Raw genomic sequence first — 11480 nt, 5'->3', positions numbered from 1 at the left:
TGCTTGAAAGAATTAGATGATTTTGCCCCAAATTTAATTGATCACGGAAGCTTGGATTGAGAAAATATATAAAGCCTGCAGGTGAGGAACGTATTCAGCTTTTGGCTGAGCTGTGTGTCATCAAATATAGCTTTGATATTAACCAACAGAACACGAGGTTAAGTAGGAGACACCCAAAAAACAGGGGTGAAGTTATATTTGTGTACAAATTTGAAAGAATACAAAAATGTTAATGGATATAAGATGGTTGGCTTTGTGACACGGGATGTGATTTCCTCTTTGGAGTGGGAGTCCATTGTCATATTAACAAGACCATGAGATTCCAACAAAAAAGGCAAAGAAGGATAGACAACAAAGATGAAAACTGATGTCACTCTTTATGCAAAGTTGTTCAACCTGATCAGCAACATACAAGCCAGTGACATTACTTGTGGATCGGAGGCTCTCCCAACCATTTTGCACGGAACCCTGTTCCCTTACAATCGGAGCAGCACATTGATCCCTTCAGGAATATGAAAACAATGTTAATGTCGTATTCAAAATATGTATGTTTATCGAATTATAGGACTAAGGAATGAAAAATACCTTTCCAGCACATATAACGCAGTCGCTGTTTCTGGAATGCACATGGCAGAGCATGTTATCTCCAATCATGAAGAACCCTGTGCCTCCACACCATTTGCATTCAACATGCCCATTTGAGTTACAAGTTGAACAAGAAACAGGCCTTGGTTGCTGCACAGATCATAATATAAGGTTGGGATTATATGGACAAAAGAAGAAATAAGCCGGTCCTGAAATGCCAATCATTAGTCCCTCCCCCTTGTAAATAAACTCATAACAAGTAAGTTTTAAGTGTTTGCTTCATGATCTATCCTACCTGTTAGGGTTGGGCAAGGCCCTTATTATGTCAATAGGACTGTAAGGCAATGAAAGTTGCCCCTAATAAATTATGGGCAAGAGATCACTGCCTAGTGCGGGGGCCAATGGGAATGTGCGCAGGGCCATCAACATCAATGGGATTTTTTATTTCAAAGGAAGTGGGCCAGTAATTTTGCGTGCACCTATGTCTGGGTGCAGGGGCCACGCAAACCAGGCAGCTTTCGTTTTCTCATAAATTATTTACAATACATTTTTAGTTGTTTGCAAAGAATGAGGTACGGGGAGAAACAAATGTGTAATAACTAGAAGGAATATAAACCTCTGACAGCAAGAGCTCACTATGCTGCATCAAAATCATATCCAAATAACATGGATTTGGCTTTCATCAATTAATATCCACATAAAATGGTTCCATTCACATAAAATTTAAAATACATATATATATATATATATATGTGTGTGTGTGTGTGTAATGGTTACACTGAAATTGGATCATTTTTTATATATAGCCTCCTGACTCAAAACAGATCTCACCCCCCCTCCCATTACACCCACGACATTGAGCCAATAGAATGTTTCATTTATCGAGCCCTAACCATCACCGCTCAGCAATATATTGATTTTACTTATCCTCACCAAGGACGCTTTTCTATTGTAAAACTGTACCCACTGTCTACAGTTGCACATTGTTACCATACACTTCTAGGGTCCACAAAGATTTTGCCCTTTTTTTTTTGGGTGGGGAGGGCATCTATCTCTTTTTCATGGTGTTGAACTCTTGTTAGCTTAGCCCCATGTCTATTTCGCTGTTTCTTTTCTCTTGAAGTCATCATCTATCTGAGATCTCACTGACATTTTCTTTTATGACTGATCTAACCAGAAAATTTAGCTTCTTCACACTTCCTAGAAATAGTTTTGAAATGACATGCTCGATTACAAGTTTCATGCTCCATTAAAAACATAAAAGTGCAATGACTATATTTCATTCCAAGCCATAATTTGGTAAGAGAATTAAACCCACTAGAAATAACAACAATAAATTTGAAAGCACAAGGTCCACTTTCAGCCTTTGATAATCATTACACTGTAAGTGCATGGGTTCCTAGATTTGATCATTGAACACTTCAACTAGCTACACATCATGCCCAAAATTGCACAAATTGAAAAATGATTTGGAAAAGTTAAAAGCAAATTATGGAAAGCATAGTCTATGATGAGATTTATAATTTTGGGATCCTTTTTCTGATTTCAGTTCTGCGAAGTATATTCCTAAAGCTGAGCCCTCTCTTTAGTTTCAAAATGGTCATAGTATTCAAATTCAATAACTGAGTCTATAGTAGACATCATAGCATCTATGTTTTGGACCTTACAATACCCCCTACACATGTATCTAGATTTTATTTTTTTCAACATTAAGCCACCAATAAAACCTCCCAAACTGTAACCAGCTCTGTTGAATCTTCCTATCTTCTGCAACTCATTCTCAAGTCCCAAAACAAGTTTTTTTTTTTTTTTTTTCTCCCTTTTGAAAAATGAAAGTGGTGCCAGTCAAATCTTCACTTCAGCCTATCATGTCCTTGCAATACCAAAGGTTGGCAACCATATATTCTCCTGATATTTAGCACCCTGCCAGGAAAGTCCTACATAATTTTGTGACAGTCATTTACCCAAGCAACAACTGTATCATAGCATGAGAATCCAATAAGCAAAGTGGAAACTAAGGCTGTGTTTGGTAGTCATCCAGAAAAGTGTTTCTGACGTTTTTCCGTTCTATGGGAACAAAAAAACGGAAAAAAGCATTTGATGTCAACTTGGTGTTTTTCGTTTTTTTTATACGAAAGGAGAAAAAAAAAAAAAAAAACGTTAGAAATGCAATTATTTCGGTTTCGTTTCAAATACAAAAAAAGTGAACAACTAGAGTAATCGTTCTTGAAACAGGTCCACCAAACACCATTTTTTTTTGTTTTAAAATGGCATTTTGACACACAAACTGAAAATTCGGTTTTGACATGAAATGTCGTTTCTAGAACTGAATGACTACCAAACGCAGCCTAAGTTTCACTGGCCGCAGGAGCAATTATTGGGTTATCAGAAGAGTGATTTGTCAAGTTCTGACTGCATTTTTTCTAGTCTTTTCACTCAATTCAAAAATTGCATTGTGTTCATCACAATCCTCCTATGGTTGTATGTTTCTTGGTACTCGACATTTTACACCACAAAACATTGACAGCTTCACTACCATCTTAAAAAATTTTCCTTCAGTTTATTAGGTATACAAATTGGTGTCCATTAACAGGTACATATCAGTGTTGTCAAGGAATACAAGGATGCCGTTTGGGCCCTAGAAATCAGACAGTAGTCCCAACTATTCTCTTGTTATAAAATCTCCCAAGTGAACATTTGGGTGTTGGGATGGAGAATGTTGAAGAAGTCTTCTCTCCCATCCCTCCCTTTTTTCTCAGTTTTAAAACACTGCTCCAGACCATCAAACTAACAAACTCTCCACTATTTTATCGGCTACTGGAGCTACCCTTGGATTCCAATGAGAGTGCTGCTCATCCCTGATTCCATCTTTCCAATCCTTCCACTCAGTTGAACATTCTTATTTGGCTATCTTACGTGTTCCATGACTCTGAGATTTCTCAATAGCCTACATTCTATATTTTAAGATGCAGTCACTAATTTTTTTCTTTTCCTGAAGGAAGGAAACAGTCACTGGTCACTATCATCTTATGAAATTTCCAGATGGGAGCCTTAGTTCCTTACGCATATGCTTGCCACATGACAACTTGGATGCATGTCCTCTAGTCACAGGATTTATGCCTCTGTGTTTTGGTGATAAAAAAACCTTGGATGATGATAACATTAGGATTACCAACATGTGTTTGATCATGAAAGACCTAATCAATCCAAAATGCACATTGACATAAAAAAGGAGTACTTGGTGAAGTGAATACAAGCATTTTGGAGCAAAAGAGAAATGGATGTCTCAAGAATAAACTAGAGAGCTTCAAGACCCAAGCTGAAGAATTAAATCTTTGAAGCATCATGAAGAAGAAGAGTCCATTAGCATAGGTTGCTGTTTTTATTGTATTATCCACGTAACTTATGTTATATTCACATGCATTAAAGCCACCCAAAAGCCACTAAGGACTTAACTGAAATGCTCTTAAACTTAGATGGCTAAGAAATCCAGGTTAAATCTGTCCGGACAGCAATTTCGCTGTCTGTCTACACTCGTCTACCTCCCTAAGGAGATGTCCGTTGACAAAGGAAAAGACCGCATGGCCGTAGAGGCGTATGGTTAAACTAGAGTATTTTTTAAAAGTCCTCTGTCAGAGGTCGTCCGTTGAAGGAATGTGAGGTTAGTAGAGCCAAACAGACTCTTGACTAGTGTATAAATGTAAAATGGGCCTCTGAGTCAGGACTCAGGAGACATCTACATACGGATGCAGACGTCCATGCTCTTACAGAGACGTCCAGTGAATCACTTGGACGCAAAACTAGTATCCTTGACTCTCAAACATGTCAGATCCCTCAGCCATACAGACGTCAACAAACATCCGCTAAGCTGGAGCAGATTTCCACATACTTGTACAAATGCCTATGTGGCATGAATTACAACGGTAACTTTAAGACCGTAGGGAGTCCAATGACTATATTTTTTACCTTTGGAGTTCAGCGGTTGTCTGCATGGTGTTTTTGCTTAAATCCAGAGTGTTTTCTTTCTGATGTCATGTGCCTATTTAAAGGGGGTTTATAGACATTCAAAACAACTTTTGAATAACAATTGTTTATGCACTTAACTAAGAATTCCTTTAACCTTGGGGTTTATTGTTTAGTGAGAGATCTTGAGCTTTATTTTTCCATCAAACCTTTGTAGAGGTTGTACCTTTTCTTCTCTCACTTTCTTTAAAGTATTGCAAGTACCATGTTTGGAAGTTTATCTACACAAGAGGAGTCATGAGGTGACATTGTCTGGTTTTGGAGTGAGCCTTGGAAAACACCTTAGGTTTCTAGTGAACTGTGAAAAAACTACAATAAGGTTATGACTGCTACCTAAGAAAGCAACTGAGATAGTAGAAATCCAAGTGCTTGAGGAGCCTTGGTAATGGACATAGGGAGTTTCCCAAACCACTTTAACTCTCTTGTGTTCTCTCCTGCTTATTTGTTTTTAGCCCCCTTTACATCTTTTTGAGTGTGGGTTAGAGTTCAAAAATTCATAGCTTCCACGTTTATCATCATCGACAGTTTTTTAACCTTGTTTTAATCTTCAAATTTTCTAATCTCAATTCACCACCAACACCACCCCCCCCCCTCTCTTGGGAGATCTCTGATCCTAACACCAACATCTACAATCTAATATCCCTGAGATGTGTCTTCAGACCTAACTTGAGAAGTCAGAAAGTAAGTTCATCAAAATTTTCCAAGCATAAACAAATTGTACGTGCAACTCATGTGGGGTTTGTGGGCCACACTTATGCAGGTGACCCATTGGGCCCATAGTGGTTAAGCCCACTTAAGGGGGCAAGCCCCGCCCAACCTATTGTGGGAGTAGGTTAGGGTTGGGGGGACTACTATATATAAGTCTCTATGGTCCCTACAATCACCACTACGTAAAAACACAATTCACTCACAAAGTTGTGGTGAAGATCCAAGTGGGAGACTGCAAAAGACCTAGAGGATCAAATCTAGTTCGTGGGACAAGGTTCGTGATCAAGTTCAAGCTATTACTCGAGGAAGCTTCTCAAACATCTCTACAGGTATTCTCCTTACTCCCATTAATTGCCCCATTAATGTCTTGCTCCATAAAGAACCCTATTTCATGTACTAGTTCCATGTGAGTGTTCTAAGCACTGAGAAGGGCAATTTTTTGGTCAATTTCCCCAACAAGTCAAACCTTAAAAGAGAATAGTGTGTAGAAACGCAACCCTAAAACGATGCAGAAGATAATGAAAAAACAAGAACAAGCAATGCACACTGATTTACGAGGTTCGGCAAGATTGCCTACATCCCCAGTGAGATGAGATCCTGCTTCACTATCAATGGAGAATAGGGTTACAGCACTCGTCCCTCACACCTCTCAGTATTGCTTACATTACAGAGAAAGAAATCCTCGCTACAAATATATAGCTAAAAACCCTAATCTGGGATCACCGTCCTACCTGTCGAGGCGCTGCACCAGTACTCTCTAGGTTAAATTGTGACGGAATACAAGACATCGTACACCAACAATCTCCACCTTGGCTTGAATTATGTCGAGCCTCCTATAAAGATAACTTGTAGACGTCTTCATCCCCGTATCTCATTAGAGGTACAAACCCGCACCTATTTGGTGCGTCCTTCATCTTAAACAATGAGTAATATTAATCAAATTCAAACAGGACTCGAACTTCTCTGTAGTAACTGGCTTGGTAAACATATCTGCAGGATTGAGATCTGTATGAATTTTTCTCAAGTGAATACTACCTTCTGACACAAGCTCCCTGATCTTGTGAAATCTCACATCAATATGCTTTGTCCTTGCATGAAACACCTAATTCTTTGCAAGATGTATGGCACTCTGACTGTCACAATGTAACACTGTACCTCCTTGCTCCAACCCCAACTCACGAACTAATCCAGCCAACCAGACTCCTTCCTTGGTAGCCTCAACTGCCGCCATGTACTCTGCCTCTGTAGTGGACAATGCAATTGTAGACCGAAGCATCGCCCTCCATGATATAGGTCCACCAACGTAAATACATACCATGTAGTAGACCTCCTTTTATCTAAATCACCAGCATAGTCGAAATCAACATAACCTACCAATTCTGTGGAACTTCCCTTGCCACTGAACATAACACATATATCTTTAGTCTTGCTCAAGTATCTGAAGATCCACTTAATTGCATTCCAATGCTCCTTCCCTGGATTACTCATGTATCTGCTAACAAAACTGACTGCATGAGACAAATCCGGCCTGCTACAAACCATAGCATACATGAGACTCCCAACTGCGCTAGCATAAGAGACCTGAGTCATCTGCTCCACCTCCTCATGTGTTGTAGGGCATTCCCTTTCAAATAACTTGAAGTGGCCAGCTAACGGAGTGCTAATTGGCTTAGCCTTTTCCATATTGAAATGCTCTAACACCTTTTCAATATACCTCTTCTGAGTTACCCAAAGTTTACATGCATTTCTATCTTTAAGGATTTCCATGCCAAGGATCTTCTTAGCAGCACCAAGGTCCTTCATCTCAAATTCAACACTCAACAAAGACTTCAAAGAAACTATATCATATTTGATCTTCGCAGCAATGAGCATATCATCAACATATAGCATCAACAAAATAATGTAATTATCACTTAACACTTTATAATAAACATAACTATTATACTCACTTCTTATGTAGCTAATCTTCATCATGTGAGAATCAAAGCGCTTGTATCACTGCCTAGGAGATTGCTTAAAACCATAAAGCCACCTCTTAAGCAGACAAACATGATCTTCCTTTCCCTGCACCTTGAAACCTTCAGGCTGCTCCATATAAATCTGTTCCTCTAAGTCACTATGAAGAAATGCAGTCTTCACATCAAGTTGTTCAAGCTCCAAATCATACATGGCCACCAAAGCAAGTAGTACCCTAATTGAAGTGTGTTTCACCACTAGAGACAATATCTCATTGTAGTCTATCCCCTCCTTCTGTGCATAGCCCTTGGCTACAAGTCTGGCCTTATACCTTTCACGCTCCTTCTCAGATCCTACCTCTTTCTTACGAAAGACCCATTTACACCCAATGATTTTTCTTCCTTTGGGTTTTTTCACAATCTCCCAAGTCTTGTTATTTTGCAGAGACTCTATTTCCTCCATCATAGTTGTCATCCATTTATCATATTGTGCATCACTCAAAGCATCTGGTAGGAGGATGAATCACTTGTACCTACAGTGAGGGCATAGTCAACTATGTCCTCAAACCCGTATCTCACAGGTGCTTTGTGAGTACGCTTCCCTTTATCCTTTGCTACAGTATAGGAAACTTCTACTGCTTCCTGTTGTCCTGGTAAGTCACTGGATGACTCATTTTCTTTTGTTATTTCTGACTCACCTAACTCCACCTGCACAGTAGAACCTTCTTTATTTTCACCAACTGTTTGTGAATTGCATTTTGACTTCACCATATGAGACTTATTAAACACAATGTCCCTACTAACCACAACTTTCTGTGAACTTGGATCCTACAACTTGAATACCTTTACGCCTTTCTTAAATCCAAGAAAGATGCAATGCTTAGACTTTGAGTCTAACTTGGAACGCTGCTCACTCTCAACATTTGCATAGGCTAGACAACAAAATAATCTACTGGTTTTCCAGTCCATACCTCTTCGGGAATTTTACAATCAATCGCCTTTGATGGAGACCTGTTGATGAGGAAACATGACATATTCACTGCTTCTGCCCAAAATCTCTTGCTCAACCCTGCATTTAGCCTCATACTCCGAGCTCTTTCTAGAAGTATTCTATTCATCATTTCAGCTACACCATTTTGCTGTGGTGTCTTTGGAACCGTGAAGTGACGTGTAATCCCTTCAGCTTTGCACAATTCTAGAAACGGCTTTTACGTGTACTCCCCTCCATTATCTGTTCTCAAGTACTTAATTTTCTTTTATGTCTTCCCTCAGCCTTCCATTCCTTAAATTTAGAGAACACCTCACTTTTATGCTTCATGAAGTAGATCCAGACTTTCTTTGAGTAATCATCAACAAAGGTCACAAAGTATTCTGCCCCACCTTTAGATTTTGTTGTTAAAGGACCCCATACATCGTTGTGTACATAATCAAGCACCCCTTTACTCTTATGTTTTGTAGTTTTGAAACTAACCTTGCATTATTTTCCGAACACACAATACTTGCAAAAGTTTAATTTACAAGTTTTCACTCCCTTCAACGGTTTCCTTTCATGAAGCTCCATCAATCCTCTTTCTCCCATATGCCCTAACCGCATATACCACAGATAGGTATCATCTGTATCAAATCCTGTATCTGTAGTCACAGATGCTCCACCTGTAACTGTGCTCCCTATGAGTCTGTATAGGTTTCCTGTTAGCTGTCCCTTCATGACAGCCATAACACCCTTAATAACTTTGAGAACTCCACCTTCTGCTATGTACTTACAGCCATTTGAGTCAAGTGCCCCCAAAGATATTAATTTTTTCCTTAATTCCGGTACATGTCTCACATCTGCTAAAGTTCTTACTATCCCATCAAACATTTTGATTTTGATAGTGCCTATCCCAATGGTCTTGCATACAGCATCATTCCCCATTAGGACAGACCCACCATTATATGGTTGATATGTATCAAACCAATCCTTATGTAGACACAAATGATATAAACATCCAGAATCTAAAATCCAAGAATCATAAGGTTGATTCTTACCTAATGATATAGAGAGTACATCTCCATCATCTCCATCTGAACTATCAGCCACGCTAGCTTCCTCAGATGCCTTATCTACACCTTTATTCTTTAAGTCCGCCTTCCTCTTCAAGCACTTTCCTTCAAATGACCTTCCTTCTTGCAATAGTAACAAGAGACCTTTGTCTTTGCCCCTTTTCATTTCAATCGACTCTTCCAATATCCCTTCTGATTTGATCTCCCTCTTTCCTGCTCCTTGTCACCACCGAAAAAACCTTCTCCTTGAGATTTCGTACTACTGACCTTTTTTCCTTGTATCATTGGACATAAGGGCAGCCGCAATTTCATCCATCTCAAGGGTCTCCTTCCAGTATAAGATAGTCGTTACTAAGTGATCATATGATTCTGGGAGCGATGACAGCAACAGTGACGCCTTGACTTCATCCTCGATCTTAACCTTCAAGTTTGCAAGTTTACTTACGATCTAATTGAACATGATAAGATGCTCTAATAGATCCGTACTTTCCTCCATCTGTAGAGAATACAATTGCTTCTTCACGAACAACTTGTTCGTTAAGGACTTCATCATATATATGCTTTCAAGTTTTGCCCATAACTGCAGTGCAGATTCTATACCCACAACATATTGTAGGGCATCATCAGAAAGATTCAATCGAATAGCACTTACTGCATTTTCCTCTATCTCTTCCCAATCTTCGTCAGTAATTTTTGCAGGTTTCTTCGACTTCTCCAACAACGTTTTCGCCAAACCTTGTTGCATCAGAAGATTCTTCATCCTTTGACGCCAGAGAGTTAAATTATTCTTCTCATTAAACCTCTCGATATCATACTTGACATACGATCCCTTCCCTGCCATCGTGATAGTAAACCCTAGAAAACAGAAACCTAGAGCTCTAATACCAATTTGTAGAAACGCAACCCTAAAACGATGCAGAAGATAATGGAAAAATAAGAACAAGGAATGCACATTGATTTACGAGGTTCGGCAAGATTGCCTACGTCCCCGGTGAGATGAGATCCTGCTTCACTATCAATGGAAAATAGGGTTACAATGCTCGTCTCTCACACCTCTCAGTATTGCTTGCATTACAGAGAAAGAAACCCTCGCTACAAATATATAGCGAAAAACCCTAATCTAGGACCGCGTCCTGCCTGTCGAGGCGCTGCACCAGTACTCTTTGGGTTAAACCGTGACGGAATACAAGACATCGTACACCAACATAGTGAACTTCAATAAAATAAAACAATCAATTGGAGACCTAGAAATATCAAAACATGCTCAACAGGAAAATTCTACCAAATGAATAAATTACAGATATTGTTCATCAATTGCGTATATATCAGTATAATACGATCAATTCAGAATAAACAACTGTTCTTCATCACTGACTTTAAATGAAAATACCAAAGTGCACAACCCAGAAAATAAAATAAAATCAATTCTTTCATCATTTAAACCTTGAGGGGGAGATGAACAAAGGCAAGAGCGGGGAAGGGAAAAAGGTATACCTGAGAGATTAGCCAAGCCTGCTCTGTGCGCTTAACAAAATCGGAAGAGCTTTCAGAAGAATCCACCATGGAAGCTCTCACGCCACGAGCCATTGAACCCATAAATCTTTCACCACCACCATCTCTATAAAACGGTACCCTTCCCATATCAACCCGAGTTCTTCTTGATGAAACGAAATTGTTCTTCACGGCTTTTGCCAAATTTACAGGTCTGCAATACGCGCAACTCGACATTTCTTATTCTCCTTCACACCAGAGTAATGGTGCAAGGAAGCGCAGGAGAGATAGGTAGAGAAATTTCCTGGAGCTGCTGGTGGCGTGTATCGCCGCTTGTATTACGGCATTTACTAGGGGCCAAAACCCCCATTTCGATGGTCTGACCAGCCACTTTGCTTCTTGTATTCTGGTTTTTATATGGCCACGTGGCAATGTAATACTAACGAAATTAGGTTATTGGTAGCTGTGTGCCAGTGTTAACCGTCCACTACAAATCGATGGATGACAAACTTAGTCTGTGTTGCGCCACCACTGCCTAGGTAAGATTGAGTGAAGCCAAAAACTTGGTGGACGAACAGATCCTGAAGTAATTTCCTCAATGTCAACTTTCAGCTCAAGTCAAAGAAACAAGTCTTGATTCAATCCCCCCTATCGACACTTCCTCTTCCCTTTATG

The 11480-nt window shown here is 39.5% G+C and overlaps 1 protein-coding gene across 1 annotated transcript; it reads right to left on the bottom strand.

The window, feature by feature from the left end:
• Positions 1–115: 115 nt before the first annotated feature.
• Positions 116–11223, bottom strand: LOC122090736. Its single transcript, XM_042660426.1, has 3 exons — positions 10809–11223; positions 586–735; positions 116–502 (listed from the first exon to the last, which is right to left on the bottom strand). The coding sequence occupies exons 1-3, from the start codon at positions 11040–11042 to the stop codon at positions 425–427; spliced, it is 462 nt and encodes a 153-aa protein (XP_042516360.1). The 5' UTR covers positions 11043–11223; the 3' UTR covers positions 116–424.
• Between the last annotated feature and the right edge of the window lie 257 nt (positions 11224–11480).

Source organism: Macadamia integrifolia, chromosome 10 (genome assembly GCF_013358625.1).
Source record: "Macadamia integrifolia cultivar HAES 741 chromosome 10, SCU_Mint_v3, whole genome shotgun sequence".
In the NCBI taxonomy this organism is placed as follows: domain Eukaryota; kingdom Viridiplantae; phylum Streptophyta; class Magnoliopsida; order Proteales; family Proteaceae; genus Macadamia; species Macadamia integrifolia.
The sequence above is the reverse complement of the archived record's forward strand: the minus strand, read 5'-3'. Positions and strand labels throughout refer to the sequence as shown.

Coding starts and splice junctions, on each gene's coding strand:
- LOC122090736 (XM_042660426.1), bottom strand. CDS start 11,042: ATGTCGAGTTGCGCGTATTGCAGACCTGTAAATTTGGCAAAAGCCGTG. Junction 736..10,808: donor AGGCTTGGCTAATCTCTCAG/GTATACCTTTTT, acceptor TGATCTGTGCAG/CAACCAAGGCCTGTTTCTTG. Junction 503..585: donor GCGTTATATGTGCTGGAAAG/GTATTTTTCATT, acceptor ATATTCCTGAAG/GGATCAATGTGCTGCTCCGA.